At 41.6% G+C, this 26,928-nt stretch overlaps 2 protein-coding genes across 3 annotated transcripts; one reads left to right on the forward strand and one right to left on the reverse strand.

Annotated features, from left to right (window-relative positions):
* The first annotated feature begins 1,042 nt into the window (after positions 1 to 1,042).
* LOC131706712 (erythroblast NAD(P)(+)--arginine ADP-ribosyltransferase-like) lies at positions 1,043 to 13,279 on the forward strand. 2 transcript variants are annotated; one of them, XM_059008326.1, is made up of 4 exons: positions 1,043 to 1,132; positions 2,720 to 2,815; positions 4,714 to 5,377; positions 12,608 to 13,279. In XM_059008326.1, exons 2-4 carry the CDS (start codon positions 2,753 to 2,755, stop codon positions 12,652 to 12,654), a joined length of 774 nt encoding a protein of 257 aa, XP_058864309.1. In that variant the 5' UTR covers positions 1,043 to 1,132; positions 2,720 to 2,752; the 3' UTR covers positions 12,655 to 13,279. The 2 variants fall into 2 exon arrangements, with proteins under 2 accessions (XP_058864309.1, XP_058864310.1); XM_059008327.1 differs by having other exon boundaries at positions 1,056 to 1,132; positions 2,708 to 2,815.
* A 3,714-nt stretch (positions 13,280 to 16,993) lies between these two features.
* Positions 16,994 to 25,998, reverse strand: LOC131696680 (erythroblast NAD(P)(+)--arginine ADP-ribosyltransferase-like). Its single transcript, XM_059008355.1, has 4 exons — positions 25,909 to 25,998; positions 22,683 to 22,778; positions 19,660 to 20,326; positions 16,994 to 18,142 (listed from the first exon to the last, which is right to left on the reverse strand). The coding sequence occupies exons 2-4, from the start codon at positions 22,743 to 22,745 to the stop codon at positions 18,117 to 18,119; spliced, it is 756 nt and encodes a 251-aa protein (XP_058864338.1). The 5' UTR covers positions 22,746 to 22,778; positions 25,909 to 25,998; the 3' UTR covers positions 16,994 to 18,116.
* Positions 25,999 to 26,928: the final 930 nt, after the last annotated feature.

The following is a 26,928-nucleotide window of genomic DNA, read 5'->3' on the forward strand; positions in this document are numbered from 1 at the left end:
AACAAACAGAAACACCTGTTATAAGACACCACGTGGGTTTGGTGTTAATGTGTAAAACATATCGTTAAGTTTCCACATTGTACTGGTCAGGACTGATTCTGCTAATTCGTTTCTCAGAAAAATATACAATGCATTTTTGTAATATAAGAATTCTACAATGCATTTTTGTAATGGGAGAAAAATCCACAATGTATTTTTGTAATAGAAAACTCTACAATGCATTTTTGCAATTTGAAAAATATGTACAATGCACTTTTGTAATATAAGAAAAAACTGCAATGCATTTTTTGTAATGTCAGAAAAATCTAGTGTATTTTCATAATATAATTTAAAGATATAACAAGACAGAAATAACAAAGTGTCCCTTATAAAAGAAAGTGTGATAAAGCACAGTGAGAGCATGGGAAAGCATCGGTAAGCTTTGTAAAGCACAGCGAGGTATGGTAAAGCATATTAAAAAAACAAACCATGGTAAACTAATCCTTATAAAAGATCATAAAATCCAACCACAGGAACTGAAAAACTGTCAATATAGGCAAATCATTTCAAATAGGAAGAGAATTACAACAGAGATTTTGAGAAAGTGCACAGACACAATGCCAAAAAGAATTCAAGCTGTTATTGATGTTAAAGGTGGCCAGACTAAATATGAGCATTAAAGACACTGTCAGACTCATGTCAGATGAGTTTGCAAAAATGAATGATTTCTGTATGAATAAATGTTTTTGTGTGCAAAGCACAGTAAATGACACATCTTGAGGTGTTCTAATCAATGTGCACACTACTGCACATGTTTATTATTTATTTAAACACAGAGTAGTCAAGTTATATACATGTATTTTTATTTAGACAGAGATAATAAATGTCCCCCCCCCAAAGCAACACAAGCTAGACCCCTGTTCTTCTGAGTCTGTATAAAGAGTATCTTTGCTTCTTTTCTACTGAAGCCTGCAGGAAGTCTTTTAACCACACATAGCTTACCTGTCAAACTGCTAAAGCCTGCTGTAAACACTCACAAGCCCCCCTCTGCTGCTGTGCAGAGCTGGGAGGGTATATAAAGACAGCACAGCTTTAGTCATCGATTGTCATTCGGTTGGAGTGAAAGACTGGTTAACTGCATTTGAATTTTCAGGTAAGGGCATTTCTAGATCCTTATATCAATTCTGCAGTATTCCCTCTGGTTATACTGCACATCTACCACAGTTTACCATGTTTTTAAAGATGCATCTGCTTTCCACACTGTAAATGCCCTTATAAAAGTTTGCCGCAATAAACTGCAAGGTAACTGTACAGTTTTCCTATTGCTTATCTCATGCTTGCATTTACCATAGTTTACCATGCTTTACCACACCACTCCATGCTTCACAATATTTCCCTATGCTTTATCATACCTCTCTGTGCTTTACAATGCCTCCCTGTGCTTTACCAGAGCTCTCTGTGCTTTACAATGCTTCCATATGCTTTACCACACCTCTCTGTGCTTTACAATGCTTCCCTATGCTTTACCATACCTCTCTGTGCTTTACAATGCTTCCCTATGCGTAACCACATCTATGCTGTATCATTCTTTCTCTATACTTCATTACACTTTGCTTTGCTTTTGCTATGGGGAACTTTTACAAGGGTTAGTTTACCCTCTTTTTTAATATGTTTGTATGCTTATATATATTTTTTTTTAAATATAAACATATTTAGTAAATACTGTATATTTTCAAACTAAACCAATTATGAAAACAGAATATGCTAATGAAATCTCACAGTTACACAGCTGTGAAAAAACAGCAATAGACGTTAGACACCCACATGGGTTTGGTTAAGTTTCCGTTAAGTTTCCTGCTTGTACTGGTCAGGACTGATTCTGCTATTTAGTGTCTGAGAAAATTCTGCAATTCATTTTTTTAATAGGAGAAAAATATACAATAAAGCACAGAGAGGTATGGTAAAGCACAGGGAAGCATTGTAAAGCACAGAGAGGTGTGGTAAAGCATATGGAAGCATTGTAAAGCACAGAGAGGTGTGGTAAAGCATAGGGAAGCATTGTAAAGAACAGTGAGGTGTGGAACAGGGTCAGATTTTACAGTTTTTTTTCTAATTGTCCCACAGACAAGTACAAGGCAGATCACTGGTCTTCCACAAACAAAACTAATAATATTCAAACGTACAGTAATATAGAATAATTATTTCCCAAGATTCATAAGTAGCTTTTTGTTAAAACTACAGTTAAAAATGGTTATTACTATATGGCATGTATGCAGTCCTGTTTATTACTACAGGTACCTGAAATAAAGGTCCAGGAAACACAGATGATAAACTGTATGTAAAGAATTGGAAAGCTCCAAGCATACAAACAGTGGATTCATAAGCAGAAAATCTATTACACAGAGTTAACATGACTGAACGTTTGCAACAACAACAACAAGTTATAAAAAACTTTTGTCATGCTGAATAAATGAATGAATAATAAATCATTATTGTTTAAACAAACTGAATAGTCTCTATTGCAGGCTTCCTTATATATATATCAACCTCAGGTTGCAACTTGAATCAAAGGGGAATTAATCACTTTAAACTTTAGAGCAAGTGAGCTCTAGAATGTGATGAATTACAAACAAGAAAGAACATAAAAACAAGCAATGGAACAACATGGGAGTAAAATGAATTGTGTCTTGTTTAAACTTTTTTTTTTTATTCTCCTTAATTAAATAAGTTCTGTTGAAAGGATTTGCCCGGTTGGTGAAGGAAGAAAACGGAGATGAAAAACCTCGTGCCCTCGATTCTCATCCTGTCTGCCGTGATCTTGCTGGAGTTTCCACAGGTTATATTTCTATGTTCTTTTCTGGATTGGCCTCTTAGTCTTTCATAATTAAGCTGACTGATAATTTACGTAAGGATACAGGCTGCCTACAGAAATATCTGACATTAGAAAATTATTCAGTAACGTCAACCAATCAGCTTCCTGCTTTAGCGGGCTGTAATTAAGCAATATGGCATGACTGGGTGTGTGTTGATGTGGGATATCAGCACACCTCGGGTGCTTTCAACCACCCGAGAAGTGGCTATATCCCACAACAACACACACCCTGTCGTGCCATATTGCGATTATACAATTGCTATGAATGAATTTTGAATGAAAAAAGACCAAAAGTAAGTTTTAAAAGATATTTAATGAAAATGTCTGTGATAACCTGGATGACCGTGGTGATATCGGGTTTGTGACTAGATATCTCCATGGGTCTGACGTCACAAACCCATTGAAATGAATAGGATGGCGGTCCTTGCCAATGTATTAATAGACAGTAGATGCCTGCTGGAAAATCTCAGCACCAACTGTGAATTAAGTTTAAAATCAATCTGCACAAGTGCCGGCTGTTTCATTTTGACATGCCGTATTGAAACCTCAGTTCACGTCTATTGGACAGCAAACACTAAACAAAGACACAATTGGTCGAACTGGAAGTCATGAAAATGAAAAATGTAATAACTGTGGGGAGCAAGAAAGTGTAGAACATATACTCATGGCATGCAATAAACTAGCCTCATGGCACCAAAACTAGCCAATCAATACTTTGCACAGACGAAAGCAACCAATCCTGTACCCGCAGCTGCCAAGCCAGCCAATCACAGCCCTGTAAGCTGGGCTGGTGCACAGACATCAAGCAATTTTCAACAGCAGACACGGAAAGTTGAATAATAGTGCCCTCTCGATGCTGGCTCTACTGTGTGATAGTTGACCTTGACTTTCGTTAGCGCACTCGCCTTCGGCTCATCGTGGTCAACTATCACACGGTAGAGCCATGATTGATGGGCAGTATCGCTTAATCAACCCCTCACCCCACATAGTGACTGTACAGTATATTAAGAATGTAAGCATGCATTTATTCCTTTTAAATTATTTTATACATTTATACAGAACTGGAAGTCATGAGAATGAAAAATGTAATAACTGAGGGGAGCAAGAAACTGTAGAACATATACTCATGGCATGCAATACATACAATCAGTAAAGAAGCTTATTAAATAAGAAGGGACATAGAAATTATAGCAGCATCAGTAAATTATATTTTAAAAGTAGAAAGAGAAAAACAAATAGAGAAAGGAAACTATTTAAGCTTATAAAAAGTACAGGGAAATGGGAGAAGATATAATGGAAAAAATAAAAAATATATATTTATAAAGATAGAGGGTGCTCATCATCTCTACTTAGATGGCATGCACCAACTACCACTAAAAAGAAGACTCCCATCTCCTGCACGACTTTGATTCAGTTAGTAGTCCTCTTGATGCAATGAAAAGAGCATTAGGAACTTCTTCTGTTACGAACAACTTCTTTAAGAAGGCAAAAAATGCTGAGAAAGACGACAGCAACAGAGCATCGACTTGGACTGTGGACACAGACACAAACGAAGCACTTCCCAGGATAGCATACAGAGAACCGCAGAGCTGACTTCAAAAGAAGATGAGTCTGCTTCTGATCCAGAATTACCTATTCTATTACCTATTAAGCTATATGTGTTACTAGAAGGTCAGTATACAAATACAATGGGAATTCATATAATAATTCTTATTTAAGAAAATCAATATTTTAATGGCGTTACGGACTGCACCACTGCTTATCACATTTCTGTAGATTACAATATGTGTCAATCACGTGCTAGTATGTTATAAACAAATTGTGTTTCTTCTAGTTATGTCTTATATCGTTCTTTTTTTCAGATACAATGTTTTAAGGCTCCGATAACGATGGACCTCGCAGAAAATTCCCTCGATGATCAATATGTCCGTTGCGAAAGAAAAATGTTAAAACTTGTTAAGGAAAAATATCTTCCATCAGAATTACAAAACACCCCCAATTTTAAAAACGTCTGGGAAACAGCAAAAAAGTCAATGGTGAAAAAAAAGAGGATGTCTTTGAATTTGGAACAAGCCACGGCAATCTATGCTTATACTATGGACGTTTACAACACGTTCAATGAAGAAGTTAGAAAAGGAGGAAAACATTACGAAGCTTTTCCGTTCAAGTCGTTGCATTTTTATTTGACAGACGCCCTGAAAACTCTGAGGTCCAAGAAGGGTAAATGTTATGATGTTTTTAGAGGGGTTCAAGGCCAGTTTGCCGCTCTTGAAGGTACAACTGTACGATTTGGTCAGTTTGCTTCTACCTCTTTAGACAAAAATGTAGCAAAACAGTTTGGAAACGGAACTTTGTTCATAATACACACCTGCCTCGGCGTGCCAATTGAAGAATATTCAGATAACCAAAGTGAAAAAGAGGTACTTATTCCACCTTTTGAAAAATTTAAAGTGCTGAAAGTCGATGGAAATCAAATCCACCTGGCACGTATTGCTAACAAGACGAGTAATTTCAACTGCTTGGGAGGTAAGCAATGATCAAGCGTGTGATTGAGAAGGAACTTTTCTAGTTAAAGCAGGGCCTGGATTGGCTTTGTTTTAAAGAGATGCCGTCTCCGTCTTCAGGGATATTGCCTGTTAAGGTTCTGTTAAGATCATTGCTCTCTGACACTGTGCGTTTGCATAGAGGTTTTCCGTTTGCTTAATCACGGTCAGCCCCATCGCAATGTTTAACACGCCTTGGTCAAGGGAAAGTGTGATGGAAAACAAACTGTGGAGGTATTGATAGGCTTTTGATGCCATGGTAACCACAGTCCCTTATTTCTATTGAAATCTATTTCTGTGCTTGTGATGTCATTTTCTACATAGTTAATGACGTAACAAAACGATCTACTGTTCCTTTCTATTTCAACCTTCAGGCATCATGGTATCTAGTCTATTTATCCATTTATTTTCCTTTATTCTTCAATATTGTACATTATCTAATTTTTTTTCTTCTAAAACTACAAGTTTTAGGCATCAGGTTATGGTTGTTATTTGTAAAGTGCTGAGCTATTGGTTCATTTACTGTTTTATTTCTCATGTTTGAGAGGTGATTGTATGATGGGTTTTTTTTAAGACTGAATATTTATTTTCTGTATTTGCGATTTCACTTTTATCTTTTCAAATATATTTGCATGCTTTACATGTGCTCTTACTGATTTTAATGTCGTTTAATGTGACCACAGCTTTCCTTCTGAAAACCACAAGCAGCGCCTTGCGCCTTAGGAAATATATATATATACATGAATTATGCTTCCAAACATTTTGTTAGGTGTGGCAAAGTGCCCCGCCCCTGTGTGCATTTGTGTGTTTTGTGTATGTATGCGTGCGTATGTTAATGTTGGTGTATAGATTGGTACACGGGATATAAACGGGTCTGTGTTTCACGTATATTTAAAAAGTGTAGATTTGTATGTAGGCACGAGGAGGGCACAAATCACTTCACGTGCTGGTTAAATGTAATATGTGAGCACGGGGTTGCACAGAATTAATTCACGTGCTGGGATTCAAGTGAATAATTAATTAGTAATTGAATCCCAGCACAACAGTATAAATAGGCACATTTTTAGTCAGTCAGGGTTAGGTGTTCGGTGAGTGGAGAACGGGATTGGAGACGGAGGTGAAGTAAAATAATAATAATAATAATAGTCAAAGTAGTAGTTAACGTGTTTTCACTCACCGTGTTTGTTCGTCTGTCTGTCCTGCACCGTCTGTTTAGTGTTTAGTCGTTTTGTATGTCTGTTTATTTTGGCGTCAAGTGCCGTGTCCTGTGTTTTTGTTGTTTCAAACCTTTTATTTTCTGTCTGTTTATTAAATGCTGAGCGCGATCACGCGCTCAGCCTAACCAAAATCCAAGTCTCTGTGTTTGTATTCCTTCCTGCTTCTGGTCTGACGCCACCCACTCTGGCCGTCTTTGTGACACGTGGTGTCAGAAGTGGGATAGCCGCGCCTCCAAGCGTCAGACCAGGAGGGGTCTGGATTACAAAAAAAAAAAAGAGCAAGAGCAAGAGGAGGGATGGGGAGAAAGAGCTGCAGGAAGCAGCAGAAGCAGCGGTCACCCCAACCAGCAGTAGCCACCCCACTGCCACCGGGTTCCCCACCGTCCCGAGAAATATGGGACTGGTTGGTGCACCCCGAGGGGAAAATGGAAGGCTGGAGAGACGGCTGACGGGACCTGGAGGACCTCCTCGGGGGCCTTGAGGACCAAGGCTGGTGCATGGCCTGTGGGGTCCAAGGACACACGGTGGCGATCTGCCCCTTCCAAGGTGAGGAGGAGGAGGAACAGCAGCCCGGGTGTTACTGCTGTGCTGAGCCTGGGCATTCCCGCACCAACTGCCCCTGGTACCCCCTCGGACAGCTACCCCAACGATGCCCCATCTGCGGAGGTGAGCACTTCGTGGCCCACTGCCCTGTCCATCAGGAGAGGGAGGAGCAGGGGTCGCCTCAGTCTCCACCACCAGCAGGGGGAGGTAGACTGCTGCTCCCACCGCCCCAACCACAACTGCAACAGCGGCCAGAGGAGCCAGAGAACCTGTTCCCCTGGTGCACCTGGTGCGGAGAGGTGGATCACCGCTGGAGGGACTGCTCCGAGGTGCCACCGAGCTGGTGCGGGCGATGTGAGGAAGGGGGACATGACTGGTCAGGATGCCCCTATGCCAGCTCGCCAGTGCCCAAGCGGAAGGAGCCTGAACGTCCTACGCCTGAGTGGGAGGAGCCCGAACGTCCTACGCCTGAGTGGGAGGAGCCCGAACGTCCTACGCCTGAGTGGGGGGAGCCCGAACGTCCACAGCCCAAGAGGGGGGAGTCGGTGCGTCCACAGCCCAAAAGGGAGGAGTCGGTGCATCCACAGCCCAAAAGGGAGGAGTCGGTGCGTCCACAGCCCAAAAGGGAGGAGTCGGTGCGTCCACAGCCCAAAGGGAGGCAAGTCGGGGCTTCCACAGCTCTGGGACCCAAGCCACCAGCAGAGGGAAAATGCCTGCTGGTTGAGCCCCAAGAGCCGGAAGGGGAGGGGTTACAGGCCCAACCCCCTGGAAATTTTTGGGGGGGAGAGGGGCAGGAGGCTGGTGTCCCCCAGCAGCCTCTATTCATGCTGCTGAAGGCAGCACGGCGCGCACCAGCCCAGCCGCCACAGCGGAGGGAGCCAGCGCCGCCAGGAGCAGAGGAGCTGCCTCTGCCTCCGCCACCTCCACCGCTTCCTCCACTAGGAGCAGAGGAGCAGGAGCTGCCTCTGCCTCCACCACCACCAGGAGCAGAGGAGCAGGAGCTGCCACTGCCTCCACCACCGCCAGGAGCAGAGGAGCAGGAGCTGCCTCTGCCTCCACCACTTCCAGGAGCAGAGGAGCAGGAGCTGCCTCTGCCTCCACCACCGCCAGGAGCAGAGGAGCAGGAGCTGCCTCTGCCTCCACCACTTCCAGGAGCAGAGGAGCAGGAGCTGCCTCTGCCTCCACCACCTCCAGGAGCAGAGGAGCAGGAGCTGCCTCTGCCTCCACCACTTCCAGGAGCAGAGGAGCAGGAGCTGCCTCTGCCTCCACCACCTCCAGGAGCAGAGGAGCAGGAGCTGCCTCTGCCTCCACCACCTCCAGGAGCAGAGGAGCAGGAGCTGCCTCTGCCTCCACCACCGCCAGGAGCAGAGGAGCTGGAGCTGCCTCTGCCTCCGCCACCGCCCGGAGCAGAGGAGCAGGAGCTGCCTCTGCTGCCCGTACCTCCGCAGGGAGTACGGTGGCCGGAGCCCCAGAAAGGGGAGCTGCCGGCCACGAAGAAGGGGGAGGAGGTCTGGAGACCACTTTCCCCAGCAGCAGTTTCGCTGCAGGAGTTCTTGTGGCCGGAGCCCCACAGGAGGGAGCTGCTGGCTACGAAGAAGGGGGAGGTCGGGGGACCACCTGCCCCCGCAGCTTTTTCGCTGCAGGACGGGACCAACAGGCTGTCAGCCGTGCCACTACCGGCAGGGGTGCTGACAGCATTGCCAGCCAAGGGCCCACTGAAGCCTCCCTTCCCAGCCCGAGACTTTGTCCTGGACCGCTGGGTTTTTAAGGGGGGAGGTGGCCGTTGAGGCCATGTGTGCTGCGCACAAGGGGGGGTATATGTGGCAAAGTGCCCCGCCCCTGTGTGCATTTGTGTGTTTTGTGTATGTATGCGTGCGTATGTTAATGTTGGTGTATAGATTGGTACACGGGATATAAACGGGTCTGTGTTTCACGTATATTTAAAAAGTGTAGATTTGTATGTAGGCACGAGGAGGGCACAAATCACTTCACGTGCTGGTTAAATGTAATATGTGAGCACGGGGTTGCACAGAATTAATTCACGTGCTGGGATTCAAGTGAATAATTAATTAGTAATTGAATCCCAGCACAACAGTATAAATAGGCACATTTTTAGTCAGTCAGGGTTAGGTGTTCGGTGAGTGGAGAACGGGATTGGAGACGGAGGTGAAGTAAAATAATAATAATAATAATAGTCAAAGTAGTAGTTAACGTGTTTTCACTCACCGTGTTTGTTCGTCTGTCTGTCCTGCACCGTCTGTTTAGTGTTTAGTCGTTTTGTATGTCTGTTTATTTTGGCGTCAAGTGCCGTGTCCTGTGTTTTTGTTGTTTCAAACCTTTTATTTTCTGTCTGTTTATTAAATGCTGAGCGCGATCACGCGCTCAGCCTAACCAAAATCCAAGTCTCTGTGTTTGTATTCCTTCCTGCTTCTGGTCTGACGCCACCCACTCTGGCCGTCTTTGTGACACGTGGTGTCAGAAGTGGGATAGCCGCGCCTCCAAGCGTCAGACCAGGAGGGGTCTGGATTACAAAAAAAAAAAAGAGCAAGAGCAAGAGGAGGGATGGGGAGAAAGAGCTGCAGGAAGCAGCAGAAGCAGCGGTCACCCCAACCAGCAGTAGCCACCCCACTGCCACCGGGTTCCCCACCGTCCCGAGAAATATGGGACTGGTTGGTGCACCCCGAGGGGAAAATGGAAGGCTGGAGAGACGGCTGACGGGACCTGGAGGACCTCCTCGGGGGCCTTGAGGACCAAGGCTGGTGCATGGGCTGTGGGGTCCAAGGACACACGGTGGCGATCTGCCCCTTCCAAGGTGAGGAGGAGGAGGAACAGCAGCCCGGGTGTTACTGCTGTGCTGAGCCTGGGCATTCCCGCACCAACTGCCCCTGGTACCCCCTCGGACAGCTACCCCAACGATGCCCCATCTGCGGAGGTGAGCACTTCGTGGCCCACTGCCCTGTCCATCAGGAGAGGGAGGAGCAGGGGTCGCCTCAGTCTCCACCACCAGCAGGGGGAGGTAGACTGCTGCTCCCACCGCCCCAACCACAACTGCAACAGCGGCCAGAGGAGCCAGAGAACCTGTTCCCCTGGTGCACCTGGTGCGGAGAGGTGGATCACCGCTGGAGGGACTGCTCCGAGGTGCCACCGAGCTGGTGCGGGCGATGTGAGGAAGGGGGACATGACTGGTCAGGATGCCCCTATGCCAGCTCGCCAGTGCCCAAGCGGAAGGAGCCTGAACGTCCTACGCCTGAGTGGGAGGAGCCCGAACGTCCTACGCCTGAGTGGGAGGAGCCCGAACGTCCTACGCCTGAGTGGGGGGAGCCCGAACGTCCACAGCCCAAGAGGGGGGAGTCGGTGCGTCCACAGCCCAAAAGGGAGGAGTCGGTGCATCCACAGCCCAAAAGGGAGGAGTCGGTGCGTCCACAGCCCAAAAGGGAGGAGTCGGTGCGTCCACAGCCCAAAGGGAGGCAAGTCGGGGCTTCCACAGCTCTGGGACCCAAGCCACCAGCAGAGGGAAAATGCCTGCTGGTTGAGCCCCAAGAGCCGGAAGGGGAGGGGTTACAGGCCCAACCCCCTGGAAATTTTTTGGGGGGAGAGGGGCAGGAGGCTGGTGTCCCCCAGCAGCCTCTATTCATGCTGCTGAAGGCAGCACGGCGCGCACCAGCCCAGCCGCCACAGCGGAGGGAGCCAGCGCCGCCAGGAGCAGAGGAGCTGCCTCTGCCTCCGCCACCTCCACCGCTTCCTCCACTAGGAGCAGAGGAGCAGGAGCTGCCTCTGCCTCCACCACCACCAGGAGCAGAGGAGCAGGAGCTGCCACTGCCTCCACCACCGCCAGGAGCAGAGGAGCAGGAGCTGCCTCTGCCTCCACCACTTCCAGGAGCAGAGGAGCAGGAGCTGCCTCTGCCTCCACCACCGCCAGGAGCAGAGGAGCAGGAGCTGCCTCTGCCTCCACCACTTCCAGGAGCAGAGGAGCAGGAGCTGCCTCTGCCTCCACCACCTCCAGGAGCAGAGGAGCAGGAGCTGCCTCTGCCTCCACCACTTCCAGGAGCAGAGGAGCAGGAGCTGCCTCTGCCTCCACCACCTCCAGGAGCAGAGGAGCAGGAGCTGCCTCTGCCTCCACCACCTCCAGGAGCAGAGGAGCAGGAGCTGCCTCTGCCTCCACCACCGCCAGGAGCAGAGGAGCTGGAGCTGCCTCTGCCTCCGCCACCGCCCGGAGCAGAGGAGCAGGAGCTGCCTCTGCTGCCCGTACCTCCGCAGGGAGTACGGTGGCCGGAGCCCCAGAAAGGGGAGCTGCCGGCCACGAAGAAGGGGGAGGAGGTCTGGAGACCACTTTCCCCAGCAGCAGTTTCGCTGCAGGAGTTCTTGTGGCTGGAGCCCCACAGGAGGGAGCTGCTGGCTACGAAGAAGGGGGAGGTCGGGGGACCACCTGCCCCCGCAGCTTTTTCGCTGCAGGACGGGACCAACAGGCTGTCAGCCGTGCCACTACCGGCAGGGGTGCTGACAGCATTGCCAGCCAAGGGCCCACTGAAGCCTCCCTTCCCAGCCCGAGACTTTGTCCTGGACCGCTGGGTTTTTAAGGGGGGAGGTGGCCGTTGAGGCCATGTGTGCTGCGCACAAGGGGGGGTATATGTGGCAAAGTGCCCCGCCCCTGTGTGCATTTGTGTGTTTTGTGTATGTATGCGTGCGTATGTTAATGTTGGTGTATAGATTGGTACACGGGATATAAACGGGTCTGTGTTTCACGTATATTTAAAAAGTGTAGATTTGTATGTAGGCACGAGGAGGGCACAAATCACTTCACGTGCTGGTTAAATGTAATATGTGAGCACGGGGTTGCACAGAATTAATTCACGTGCTGGGATTCAAGTGAATAATTAATTAGTAATTGAATCCCAGCACAACAGTATAAATAGGCACATTTTTAGTCAGTCAGGGTTAGGTGTTCGGTGAGTGGAGAACGGGATTGGAGACGGAGGTGAAGTAAAATAATAATAATAATAATAGTCAAAGTAGTAGTTAACGTGTTTTCACTCACCGTGTTTGTTCGTCTGTCTGTCCTGCACCGTCTGTTAGTGTTTAGTCGTTTTGTATGTCTGTTTATTTTGGCGTCAAGTGCCGTGTCCTGTGTTTTTGTTGTTTCAAACCTTTTATTTTCTGTCTGTTTATTAAATGCTGAGCGCGATCACGCGCTCAGCCTAACCAAAATCCAAGTCTCTGTGTTTGTATTCCTTCCTGCTTCTGGTCTGACGCCACCCACTCTGGCCGTCTTTGTGACATAGGTAATATTTTAGAATATGTGATTATTCATGGTACTCTCTTAACTTTCTCTTTCCTTATATTACACTCAAGTAGTTTTGTATTTTGAGTATACTGTATATATATATATATATATATATATATATATATATATATATATAGCTACTAATTTGTTCTTTTTTTTCCTTATATTCCAGTGCCGAAAAAATGCTCCTGTCGTGAAGGATTATGTTGCATTAGTTAACAAGTCTCCCTGAAGATGCAAAACTCAACGCTGGGAAAATGCTGGGTGTCTAATCAATTGTTCTATATTATTTTTAGTATAGGCCAGTGTACCTTCCTTGAGAATGATGTCACTCACATTGTACATTCGTTTGGGGCTGCTTAATTAGGTATCTTAAACAACCTCTAAAAAGTCTCCTTCATTTTACCATTTGTGGCTGTGTGTTCTTTTTCTCTATCTATTTTAAATGAATTGCATGTGTGGCATGTTAAAGTCATCAATATAATTAGACAGTCAATGACTTGCCTGTTTTGACAATTTTCCAGGGCTTTCAGTTCCAGTGGTTTGATTTCATATGCACAACAAATCAAAACTACAAAAGCAACGGGGTTCTCTGATAAATTTGCACACTTCTGTATATAGATTGTAAACTGTTAACATCAGATTAAACTGGCAATGGAAGACTTTACAACCCACAAGCAACATTATCACTGGCGGACCCTTTAAAGGGTTGCTAACCAAGGTTTTAAAATGTATTCCCTATTATTATCCCGTCTTATTTGGTCGCTTTCACTCATGTGAATAAACTAGGCATTGCATGAACACTGGTGAAGTATTCCCACCTGTATTAACATGGTAATGTAGAGGGAGGTCAAGACTGATGCACGCCCCTGTGTGTCACTAAAAAACATGAATGTAAATGTGATCCATCTCACTCTCCTCTATCTGAGTGTCATCTGCAGCTTAATAAAGCATTTGCAAACTAATAAAGAATGCGATTTGTCTTCAACACTAGAAGGACCGGAGATATACTCATACCTAGAAGCCCCGCAGCAGTCTTTCTGACGGCTGTATTCTAAACACTGTAAATAGTATAACGAACGGAGAAACAGTCAGATGCAATTTAGTTTTTTTTTTATTATTGAGTACGTCACAAACATCTGTATATACGGTATATTAACATTTATTTTACAAATCAAAACAAGACAATGTAAATAAATAAACATCTGAACAGACATCAGTTTACAACAGCAACAGCAATTGGTTTATTATCAGATGTGCAAAAGCAACTGAACAACGTAGATAAATAAACTTAGAAGAAAACGTTTTACAGGAGCGCACAGCACAAGAAGTTATATAAAAAAAAAAGTCTAATTTATTTCTCTTTTTTTTGACAAAATGGTATTCCTTTACCTTGAGTCTAAGGCTGTTCACAATCAACACAGATCATGCACTTCTCCACATCGCCTTTCTGCACAGGGCACAGCTGCCCGAAGTTTTATTTTTATTGCACTTGCCATCCTGGCATTGGTGTCTCTTGACATTAACGTCTCCTATGCTAACTGACTGACCAAAACAGCACAGCTGGCAAGCAGGCACCAGCCTTTGAAAAGGCAATTAAAAAACAATAGACTGGGGCTCCCGAGTGGCGCATCCAGTAAAAGCACTCGCTAGAGTGCAGGATGCGCTCTATAGCCTGGACGTCGCTAGTTCGAGTCCAGGGGGCGGCGCTCAATTGGCCGAGCGTCGCCCGGGGGGAGGGAGGGTTAGGTCGGCCAGGGTGTCCTCGGCTCACCGCGCACCAGCGACCCCTGTAGTCTGGCCAGGAGCCTGCGGGTTTGCCTGTAAGCTGCCCGGACCTGCGTTGTCCTCCGACGCTGTAGCTCTGAGGCGGCTGCACGGTGAGCTCGCAGTGTGTAAAGAAGCGGGCGGCTGACGGCACACGCTTCGGAGGACAGCATGTGTTCATCTTCGCCCCTCCCGAGTCAGCGCAGGGGTGGTAGCGGTGAGCTGAGCATAATAAAATAATTGGGCATTTCAAATTGGGGAGAAAATAATAAAAACTAATTGGCAACGACTAAATTATTAAAAAAAATAAAAAAACAATAGACTGTCAAAGCCATAGACAGAATACATGATTTATAAAGGGGACAGTTTTTAGCCACCTATTCTACTTTGGGATTGTCACAAAGATGGCCGGAGTGGGTGGCGTCAGACCAGAAAGGAATACACAGACAGACGGTGGTGATGAGAAGCTGAGTGCAAATGGTAGCACTCAGCGTTTATTAACAAAGTAAAGGTTTAAACAGAACACAAAACAGGACACGGCACTTACGCCAAAATAAATAGACGAACAAAACGGACTAAAACAGTAAACAGACAGTGCACAGACAGGCAAACGGTGAGTGAAACAAAAACATAGCTTTCTTTACTTTTTTCCTACTTTCCTTTTTCCTCCTCTCTCTCTCCCGTTCTTCACTCTCGAACACCCAACCCCGAGTGAAAGAAATGTGCATCTATATATACTGTTGTGCTGGGATTCAATTACTAATTAATTATTCACTTGAATCCTAGCACGTGAATTAATTCTGTGCAACCCCGTGCTCACATACTATACTTTAAATGCACGTGCAGTGATGTGCAATCCCGTGCCTAAATACAAATATACAATTTAAATCACACGTGAAACACAGACCCGTTTATATCCCGTGTACCAATCTCTATACACCAACATTAACACACGCAACATACAACACATAACACACAAATGCACACAAGGGCGGGGCACATTGCCACAGGGATGTTTAATCGTAATTCCGTATATGGCTATTGCATGATTATAAATCATCTATAATATGTTATTAACACCCTGTAACATATTTATTAAGTATCTATTACATATTTATAAAACATTAATAAACAGCACCTTAATGTAAAGTGTTACCAATAAAGGTAAAAGTAACAGGCATTGTGAAATATCCCCTTCTTGTAAAATTTATTTTTAAGTGATAAAAAATATGGGATACACTTCAAAATACAGGTACGGTACATTAACTACACTGTAGTTACACTGTAATTACAATTTTGAATACATGTCATTACTCCTCAATTCTGTAACCAGACCTGTAACTACATTATGGAATTCCTTATATTAACAGGCAATTTTACCACTTAATTTAATTTTGAGAGTAAAACAGCACATAGTAATGTGAAGCAAAGTAACTTGTTTTATATTAATTGTAATTCTTATTAATTCTGGATTTTTAAATTGCTAGAGAAGAATTCTTTGCCTTCAATTTTCACTTTTCAGCAAACTACTTTCATCATTTCTAAAGCTATTGTTTATCTATTTTTATACATATTTTAGTGGTCCTATTAAAAATGGTATCAAATACAAATGTTCACACACTTTACAGTAAAGGGAATTTAACAGACCTATATATTTGCTTTTGAGCAGCTTAACTGGCACCAAGTCACTGTTATAAATCTGAATAAAAATGTCATGAATAAAGTACTGTAAACTAACCTAAATTAAAACTTCTGTCAGAATATGGTGCCCCCTAGTGTTCTTATTCGACTACAGCACGCTCGTATTGATAAGTAAGAGAACAGGGACCCCTAGTATTCAGATTCCTCATGGTACTGCCCGACAAACAGGATCCTCTCAAATAAATGAGATAATGTTCTTCTATTACAAAAATGCATTGCACAATGTTCACCTATTACAAAAGTGCATTGCAGAATTTTCACCTGTTCCAAAAATGCATTGCAGAATTTTCTCCTGCTACAAAAATGCATTGCAGAATTTTCTCAGACACTAAATGGCAGAATCAGTGTTGGCCAGTACAAGCAGGAAACTTAGCTGTATGTTTCACACATTAACACCAAACCCACATGGGTGTCTAACGGGTATTCTTGTTTGTTTCACAGCTTTGTAAATGTGAGTTCATTAGCATATCCTGTTTTAATAATTGTGGTAAAGCATTGTATCCCATATTTTGTATCACTTAAAAATAAATACAGTAAACGTTTGCCTTATTGAAGCACTACCAGTTACACTGCATTTAGGATCCTGGCAGCTGGTTTAGTTTGCTTCCAGTTAAAGATTGAACACACACTGCACAGAGCTACACGATTTCTTTAAAATGTATTCAATGAAAAAGACACCAGTTGTATCAAAGATCAGGAATATTTCACATGTCTGTGATTTTTACATTTCCTTATGTGTTTTGTTTGATAATTCACTCAAGGTAAAAATAGTATGCCTTTAAAAGGAGGACATAAAAACAAAATATTCTACAATTTTAGCATGTAAATATTTAGGGACATTTGTTTAACTAAAGAAAATGATCAATTTTGAATGTGCCAAGAAAATTTTTTTCGGCTTTAATAAATGTTATGTTTAATCAGTGAAATATCTTAAAACACCTATTTTTAGACCGTTAAATGCTGTGAAATAAGCCTTTTTACCATGAAAAAAATACAGCTCATATCATGATATTCGTTTGCATGTGCATTTCAAAATTAAAGACAAACCACATTCTTTATTAGTTTGCAAATGCTTTATTAAGCTGCAGATGACACTCAGATAGAGGAGAGTTAGATGAATCACATTTACATTCATGTTTTTTTAGTGATACACAGGGGCATGCATCAGTCTTGACCTCCCTCTACATTACCATGTTAATACAGGTGGGAATACTTCACCAGTGTTCATGCAATGCCTAGTTTATTCACATGAGTGAGAGCCGCCAAATAAGACAGGGGATAATAATAGGGAATACATTTTAAAACCTTGGTTAGCAACCCTTTAAAGGGTCCGCCAGTGATAATGTTGCTCATGGGTTGTAAAGTCTTCCATTGCCAGTTTAATCTTATGTTAACAGCTTAAAATCTATAGTTACTATACAGAAGTGTGCAAATTTATCAGAGAACCCCGTTGCTTCTGTAGTTTTGATTTGTTGTGCATATGAAATCAAACCACTGGAACTGAATGTTCTGGAAAATGGTCAAAATAGGCAAGTCATTGACTGTCTAATTATATTGATGACTTTAATATGCCACACATGCAATTCATTTCATATTGGAAGAAAAAAGGAATGCATACAGTAGCCACCAACAGTGAAATGCAGGAGACTTTTTAGAAGTTGTTGAAATGCCTATTTAAAGCACAAAGTGGTCTAACATCAAATGACACCAGAGATTTTGAGAAAGTGCACAGACACAGTGCCAAAAAAGACATCAAGCTGTTATTGATGCCAAAGGTGGCCAGACTAAATGTAAGCATTAAAGACAACAGCTGTGTTTTTTTAATTAGTTTCATGTAAGATGAGCAATTAATTTCTGTAGTAAATTGACACATTTTTTGTGTGTGCAAAGCTCAATAAATGACAAATCTTGAGGTGTTCTAATAAACGTGCACACTGCTGTAATCAGCATGTCTTCTTTCATCTATTCCTAATTTTCTGAATGCAGGTGAAAATTATCCCTGACTCCTCCACATTAATGCACAGTGTGAGTGGGAGCCTCCCACAGATCCATTTAAATAAGAATTGAAATTTCTGATCAAAGACTGAACGTAATGACCAGATCATTCTCAAGGAAGATACAGTATACTAAAAGAATGTAGAACAAAAAGAATAGCCACTCAGCATTGTGTTTTGCATCTTCAGGGAGACTTGTTACCAAAGTAACATAATCCTTCACGACAGGAGCATGTTTTTCTTCACTGGAATATAATGAAAAAAAAGAACAAATTAGTAGCATATATACTCAATGATCTACTTGAGTATTAGAGTATGATCTACTTGACTATTAGAGTATGATCTGCTTGAGTATTAGAGTATGATCTGCTTGAGTATTAGAGTATGATCTGCTTGAGTATTAGAGTATGATCTGCTTGAGTATTAGAGTATGATCTGCTTGAGTATTAGAGTATGATCTGCTTGAGTATTAGAGTATGATCTGCTTGAGTATTAGAGTATGATCTGCTTGAGTATTAGAGTATGATCTGCTTGAGTATTAGAGTATGATCTGCTTGAGTATTAGAGTATGATCTACTTGAGTATTAGAGAATGATCTGCTTGAGTATTAGAGTATGATCTGCTTGAGTATTAGAGTATGATCTGCTTGAGTATTAGAGTATGATCTGCTTGAGTATTAGAGTATGATCTGCTTGAGTATTAGAGTATGATCTGCTTGAGTATTAGAGTATGATCTGCTTGAGTATTAGAGTATGATCTGCTTGAGTATTAGAGTATGACCTGCTTGAGTATTAGAGTATGATCTACTTGAGTATTAGAGTATGATCTGCTTGAGTATTAGAGTATGATCTACTTGGAGCATTAACGCATACATCATAATTCAGAAAAAAATAAATTCATAAAGCACTGATTGTGGCTTTTAGAAGGGATGCAATTTAGCTGACATTTTGGTCCACAGTAAACACAAACAGATGACAGACACATTAAAGGACATTAAAACCTGTAAGAGCATATCTTTACATATGTAAGAGCAAATGTAAAGATAAAAGTGAAATCTCAAATAGAGAGAATAAATATTCAGTCTTAAGAAACCTCTCATGTTTGCAAAAAATGTAATAAAATAAAATATATCGAAGTGACAGGTACAGCATTATATATAAAAATACAGAATCACCTCTCAATCATGAGAAATGAGACAGTAAATGAACCAATAGTTCAGCACTTTACAAATAACAAACATAACATGAATGACCTAAAACTTGCAGCTTTAGAAAAAAATAAGATTAGATAATGTAAAATATTGAAGAATAAAGGAAAATAAATGTACAAATAGACTAGACACCATGATGCCTGAAGGTTTAAATAGACAGGAACAGTAGATTGCTTTCTTACGTCATTAACTGTGTAGTAAATGACATCACAAGCACAGTAATAGGTTTAAATAGAAATAAGTGAGTGTGGTTACTCTGGCATCAAAAGCCTATCAATACCTCCACAGTTTGTTTTCCATCACACTTTCAGTTGACCAAGGCGTGTTAAACATTGCGATGGGGCTGACCGTGATTAAGCAAACGGAAAACCTCTATGCAAACGCACAGTGTCAGAGAGCAATGATCTTAACAGAACCTTAACAGACAATATCCCTGAAGACGGAGACGGCATCTCTTTAAAACAAAGCCAATCCTGGCCCTGCTTTAACTAGAAAAGTTCATTTCCAGCACGGCTGCTCTTCCACTCAATCACACGCTTGATCATTGCTTACCTCCCAAGCAGTTGAAGTTACTCGTCTTGTCAGGAATGTGTTCCAGTTGGATTTGATTTCCTTTGACATTCAACACTTTAAATTTTTCAAAAGGTGGAATAAGTACCTCTTCTTCATATGGGTTATCTGAATATTCTTCAATTAGCACGCCGAGGCAGGTGTGTATTTCAAACACTGTTGTTGTTCCAAACTCTTTCGCTACATTTTTGTCTACAGAGGTAGAAGCAAACTGCCCAAATCGTACAATTGCACCTACAACAGCGGTAGACTTTTTAGTAACTCCTCTAAAAACCTTATAACATTTACCCTTCTGGGATCTCAGAGTATTCAGGGCGTCTGTCAAAAGAAAATGCAATGACTTGAATGGAAAATCTTTGTAATGTGTTCCTCCTTCTCTAACTGCTTTATTGAACTGGTCATGTACAGCATCCATAGTGTAAACATAGATTGCCATGGCTTGTTCCAGTTTCAGTGCCTTCTGCTTTTTTTTTTTCATTGTTTTTTTTGCTGTGTCCCAGGCGTTTTTAAAGTCTGGGTTTTTTTTAAATTCTGATGAAAGATATTTTTTATTGACGATTTTTAACATTTCCTTTCTACAACCGACATATTGATCGTCAAGGGAATTTCCTGCGAGGTCCATCGGTTTTGAAGCCTTAAAACATTGTGTCTGAAAAACAAAACAAAAAAAAGACAAAAATATAAAAACATAAGTAGAAGGAACACCATTTGTTTATAATATGCACAAGCAATTACACATATTGTAATCCAAAACAGTGGTGTAGGCCGAAATCTGAAGGTTCTGGAGTGCCACTAAAATATCGACTTTCTTAATCAAGAATTATTATACAAATTCACATTTTATTTGTATACTGAACTTAAACATCATAGGTAATAAGAATAGTCCATTCTGGCTCAGAAGCAGGCAAGAGTCGTCTCATCGGTTCTCAGTATGCCATCCCGGGAAGAGCTTCCTTTGTGTTTGTGTCCACACAGTCATAGTCGATGCAGTGTTGCTGTCGTCTTTGTTAGCATTTTTAGCCTTCTTAAAAAAGTAGTTTGTAACAGTTCCTAATGCTCTTTTCATTGCATCAAGGGGAATACTGAGTTTCAGTACCATTTCTCATGTTGTTAGTATATATGGCAGCAGTGTGGAGTAGTGGTTAGGGCTCTGGACTCTTGACCGGGTTGTGGGTTCAATCCCAGGTGGGGGACACTGCTGCTGTAACCCATGAGCAAGGTACTTTACCTATTATTATTTATTTCTTAGCAGACGCCCTTATCCAGGGCGACTTACAATTGTTACAAGATATCACATTATTTTTACATACAGTTACATTATTTCTTACACATTTTTTACATACAATTACCCATTTATACAGTTGGGTTTTTACTGGAGCAATCTAGGTAAAGTACCTTGCTCAAGGGTACAGCAGCAGTGTCCCCCCACCAGGGATTGAACCCACGACCCTCCGGTCAAGAATCCAGATTGCTCCAGTAAAAACCCAACTGTATAAATGGGTAATTGTATGTAAAAAACAATGTGATATCTTGTAACAATTGTAAGTCGCCCTGGATAAGGGAGTCGGCTAAGAAATAAATAATAATTAGTCTGATAATAAGTAATTAATTATATTTAAGGGTTCTGGTTTTCGCTATATTTTTTTTACCGATGACTACCTGCTGAATTTAAGATCATGTTACCGGCATATGCTTTTTTTTTTTTTAAACCGATAAAAAAAGAATTTCACCTGGTTTTTATGAACTCTAATTCACAACACACACCTGTTGAAAAAGAATCCATGCGAGAATGCTTCCTACGTATAGGTTTCAGTTACTATCTGGTTTGCTGCTGTGTTAGACATACTATCACATCACACACAGCTGTCATCACCAAGACCGCACAGAGAGCAATTCAGCACTTGGCAGACAGGGGGTAGCCGCGCACCGAGAGGCGGCGAGATCCCCAACCGGGAAATTAAATTGGCAATGCGGCCCGACAACCAGCAGTCTAGTTTCGTGCCTGCGAGGCATGCGATTTATCTAGGCCTATGCCATCCCAGTGGCTTTTGCTGCTACACCATGGGACCCTCCAGAAAGTTTTGATGTAATTAAATTGGACGTTTCTGTTTTAAGTTGGATGTACAAAGGTCATTTTAAAAGGAGATGGGAAAGTGCAGCATTTCTTCCCCACAATTACTGCATCGGGCTGGCTTTGAGTTAATGCCTTTACTACATTACTAAAGTCACAAGATGAACGTAATAAAGTGTTGTGTTGTATTGATGTCAGTCTGTTAATATTACATTACTGTTTCAATTGTTTATGTGTTCCTATCTTCACCTGTTTGGGTTGTGGAATTGGGGTGGGATTTTTAAAAACGATTTTTATCTGTTTTATGGTCCATAAAATAAGTAAGCAATACGACCCGACAGGGTGGGTGGTTTTGGGGAATACCAGATCGCCCAGGGCCGTAAGAGCCCCCTTATAGCCCCTGTGAAAGGTCCGGTATAGCCCCGTAGCGCCCACCCTGGAGGGTCTCATTGCGCTCTCATTGAATGCATATCAACACAGAAAAGCTGACCATACAACAAACACCGTCTAACATGTTGCATTCCTGCAATAGACTTGTTGCAAAAGCTTTAACTGTAGCTACAAGAATCTATTGAAAAAGAACTTTAGTTTTTATTTTAATGTTAAGTCTCTCTCTTTAAGAACAAACAAATGAACTATTTGTAGTAATCACCAATTAATTATATACAAATGTAATCAACATTGAATGCACACGTCTATCCTCGACGAGGTCTGTGCTTGCTTGCGAGGCTGCCGTTTTAAAAAGAATTTAAAACGAAGAAATAAATGAATACATTATAAATATATTAATATATACTGTACAGTCAATACGTGAGGGGTGCATGTCAAATATTTCTGTAGCCAGCCCTGCACACTGTATCCGTACGTAAATTATCAGTCAGCTTAATTATGAAAGACAGACAGAGAAATCCAGAAAAGAACGTAGAAATCTAACCTGTGGAAACTCCAGCAAGATCACGGCAGACAGGATGAGAATCGAGGGCACGAGGTTTTTCATCTCCGTTTTCTTCCTTCACCAACCGGGCAAATCCTTTCAACAGAACTTATTTAATTAGGAACGAGAGTACAAAGTTTAAACAAGGCACAATTCATTTTACTCCCATGTTGTTCCATTGCTTGTTTTTATGTTCTGTCTTGTTTGCAATTCATCACATTCTAGAGCTCACTTGCTCTAAAGTTTAAAGTGATTGTAGCCTGCAATTGAGACGATTCAGTTTGTTTAAACAATAATGATTTATTATTCATACATTTATCCAGCATGACAAAAGTTATTTATAACTTGCTGTTGTTGCAAACTTTCAGTCATGTTAACGCTGTGTAATAGATTTTCTGCTTATGCATAACCACTGTTTGTATGCTTGGAGCTTTCCAATTCTTTTCTTTTTTTTAATTACTGCTTTTATTATTATTATTATTATTATTATTATTATTATTATTATTATTATTATTGCGTGTGTGTATTTTCATATTATACTGTTATTTAAATCTGTTAAATGGTCTGATTGCAGTAGATGTGTGTGTAATATGCTATACTAATGTATTGTGTGTTTTTTTTCTGCTATATACTGTACAGTGCTTTGAGATTCTGATGTATAGAAAGCGCTATATAAATGCAAATAAATACAATAAATAAATAAATCATCTGTGTTTCGTGGTCCTTTATTTCAGGTACCGGTAATAATAAACAGGCCTTCATACATGCCATATAGTAATATCCATTTTTAACTGCAGTTTTAACAAAAGCCTACGTATGGATCTTGGGAAATAATGATTCTATATTAGTGTGCATTTGAATATTATTAGCTTTGTTTGCGGAATACAAGTGATCTGCCTTGCACTTGTCTGTGGGACAATCAGAAAAAAATCCCTTAAAATCTAACCCTGTTCAACACCTTACTGTGTGTTTTATTACAATGTGCTGTGCTTTTACTGTGGGAAACTTGTATAAGGGCTACTTTACCATGTTTATTTATTTTTTTAAATATGCTTTACCATACCTCTCTGTGCTTTACAATGCTTCCCTGTGCTTTACTACACCCCTCTGTGCTTTACAATGCTTCCCTATGCTTTACCATACCTCTCTGTGCTTTACAATGCTTCCCTATGCTTTACAACACCTCTCTGTGCTTTACAATGCTTCCCTATGCTTTACCATACCTCTCTATGCTTTGCAATGCTTCCCTATGCTTTACCACACCTCTCTGTGCTTTGCAATGCTTCCCTATGCTTTACCATGCTTTCACTGTGCTTTATTACACTAGTTTAGTGTGGGAAACCTTAATAACGGTTGGTTTACCGTGGCGCATTGTACATATTTTTAAAATTACAAAAATTACAAAAGTTCATTGCAGAATGTTCTCCTAGTACAAGCAGGAAACTTAGCTGTATGTTTCACACATTAACACCAAACCCACGTGGGTGTCTAACAGGTATTCTTGTTTGTTTCACAGCTTTGTAAATGTGAGTTCATTAGCATATCCTGTTTTAAAATAAACGTGGTTTGGTTTGAAAAATATATATATATATATATATGCTGCAGAAATTATCTATTAATTTCTGCAAACTCATCTTACATGAAACTAATTCAGAAATATCGACACAGCTCTGTCTGAAAGTGTCTTTCATTCTCATATTTAGTATGACCACTCTTAGCATCAATAACAGATTGACATCTTAAACAACTTCTAAAACGGTGAACAGTGGAGGGAAGATGTTTACTACTCAGGATATAAAACAAGGAACTGAGTGGGGTTTGGGAACTGGACTAACCTTGGTTGGAACACTGCAGACGCAAAGAGAAACTGAGCTAAGCTAAAACAGGGTTTAGCTTCATACACACATTTTTAGGCAAGATATATAAGACAGCCATTTGAGAAGCATTCAAGAAGATCCTCCATTAACACACACCAGCGCCATTTCCGATGGTCTCCCAGAGATCAGAAAACTAGTTACTGCTTAATTTGTGCTAATAACTAGTGGCCTCGTTAGTGTGTCTAATGATACTGATTAGGCTGCAGAAGTGTGACTTTTTGATTATTGGAATCAATAAAGGAAACTTGTTCTACTTAAATCCTTCTTGTGTGCACTCTTTCACACCGACATATATGCTTAATTAAGATTGCTTAGAACCGTTCTCTGGAAAAGAAAGTTGTGGTGGAAAAACCTGACAACCCCTGAACACTTCAGCTTACAGAAAATCATATTGAGTTGGTACTAGGAAGCAAGGATAGGGCATCTAAAGAAAATTAAAATGCCTCAATGAGTAATGAAGAATTTGAGGACTAAGGAGCATGGCCACACACTTAACAGACCCCAATTAGCTCTAATCTTCGACTGCCTTACCTAACATTAGCAGCTGGTTTCACAAACCCCCAATTAGGACTAATCTTGGACTATTCAATGTTCATTTAGGTTAATAATCAAAGGAATAAGTCCTAATTGAGAGTCTGTGAAACCAGACGATAAAGATTTTTTTTTTTATTTGAAAAAAAAACTAAAAAAAGGATGCCTTAAACTTTTAAAATGAACAAGTCACATCATACAGCATAAAAGATCCCCACAGTAAAAGCACAGCAAAGTGTAATAAAGCACAGTACATGCATGGCTAAGCATAGGGAAGCATTGTAAAGGACAGAGGTATAGTAAAGCATAGTGAAGCATTGCAAAGCACAGATAGGTATGGTAAAGCACAGGGAGGCATTGTAAAGCACAGAGTGGTGTGGTAAAGCATAGGGAAGCATTGTAAAGCACAGAGAGGTCTGGTAAAGCATAGGGAAGCATTGTAAAGCACAGAGAGGTCTGGTAAAGCATAGGGAAGCATTGTAAAGCACAGAGAGGTGTGGTAAAGCATAGGGAAGCATTGTAAAGCACAGGGAGGTCTGGTAAAGCATAGGGAAGCATTGTAAAGCACAGAGAGGTCTGGTAAAGCATAGGGAAGCATTGTAAAGCACAGAGAGGTGTGGTAAAGCACAGGGAGGCATTGTAAAGCACAGAGTGGTGTGGTAAAGCATAGGGAAGCATTGTAAAACACAGAGAGTTATAGTAAAGCATAGGGAAGCATTGTAAAGCACAGAGAGGTGTAGTAAAGCATGGTAAACTATGGTAAATGCAAGCATATAATATATATATATATTCATATAAGGATCTAGAAATGCCCTTACCTGAAAATTCAAATGCAGTCAACTAGACTTTCACTCCAACCGAATGACAATCGATGACTAAAGCAGTGCTGTCTTTATATACCCTCCCAGCTCTGCACAGCAGCAGAGGGGGGCTTGTGAGTGTTTACAGCAGGCTTTAGCAGTTTGACAGGTAAGCCACATGTGGTTAAAATACTTCCTGTAGGCTTCAGTAGAAAAGAAGCAAAGATACTCTTCATACAGACTCAGAAGAACAGGGGTCTAGCTTGTGTTGCTTTGGGGGCGGGACATTAGTTATCTCTGTCTAAATAAAAATACATGTATATAACTTGTCTACTCTGTGTTTAAATAAATAATAAACATGTGCAGTAGTGTGCACATTGATTGGAACACCTCAAGATGTGTCGTTTACTGTGCTTTGTACACAAAAACATTTATTCATACAGAAATCATTCATTTTTGCAAACTCATCTGACATGAGTCTGACAGTGTCTTTAATGCTCATATTTAGTCTGGCCACCTTTGACATCAATAACAGCTTGACATCTTTTTGGCATTATGTCTGTGCACTTTCTCAAAATCTCTGTTGTAATTTGATGTTAGACCACTTGGTGCTTTGAATTAGGCATCTTAAACAACCTCTAAAAATTTCTCCTGCATTTTCCCATTTGTGGCTCTGTGTTCCTTTTCTCTTCCTATTTGAAATTAATTGCATGTGTGGCATATTAAAGTCGTCAATATAATTAGACAGTCGATGATTTGCCTATGTTGACAATTTTTCGGGATTTTTCAGTTCCTGTGGTTGGATTTTATGATCTTTTATAAGGGTTAGTTTACCATGGTTTGTTTTTTTAATATGCTTTACCATACCTCGCTGTGCTTTACAAAGCTTACCTATGCTTTCCCATGCTTTCACTGTGTATATATATATATATATATATATATATATATATATATATATATTGTAAAAGATTCACCCTCGCTCGGGTTCGTTGCCCCTTTAAGAACTTGACCCAGGAACACAGGAATGGATTTTTCAAG

Source organism: Acipenser ruthenus, chromosome 36 (genome assembly GCF_902713425.1).
Source record: "Acipenser ruthenus chromosome 36, fAciRut3.2 maternal haplotype, whole genome shotgun sequence".
Taxonomy (NCBI): domain Eukaryota; kingdom Metazoa; phylum Chordata; class Actinopteri; order Acipenseriformes; family Acipenseridae; genus Acipenser; species Acipenser ruthenus.

Excerpts from the sequence above, each read along its gene's own strand:
- LOC131706712 (XM_059008326.1), top strand. The coding sequence starts at position 2,753 with ATGAAAAACCTCGTGCCCTCGATTCTCATCCTGTCTGCCGTGATCTTG. Across the intron at positions 2,816-4,713 it reads TCTTGCTGGAGTTTCCACAG|ATACAATGTTTTAAGGCTCC; the intron begins GTTATATTTCTA and ends TCTTTTTTTCAG. Across the intron at positions 5,378-12,607 it reads TAATTTCAACTGCTTGGGAG|TGCCGAAAAAATGCTCCTGT; the intron begins GTAAGCAATGAT and ends CTTATATTCCAG.
- LOC131696680 (XM_059008355.1), bottom strand. The coding sequence starts at position 22,745 with ATGAAAAACCTCGTGCCCTCGATTCTCATCCTGTCTGCCGTGATCTTG. Across the intron at positions 20,327-22,682 it reads TCTTGCTGGAGTTTCCACAG|ACACAATGTTTTAAGGCTTC; the intron begins GTTAGATTTCTA and ends TTTGTTTTTCAG. Across the intron at positions 18,143-19,659 it reads TAACTTCAACTGCTTGGGAG|TGAAGAAAAACATGCTCCTG; the intron begins GTAAGCAATGAT and ends ATTATATTCCAG.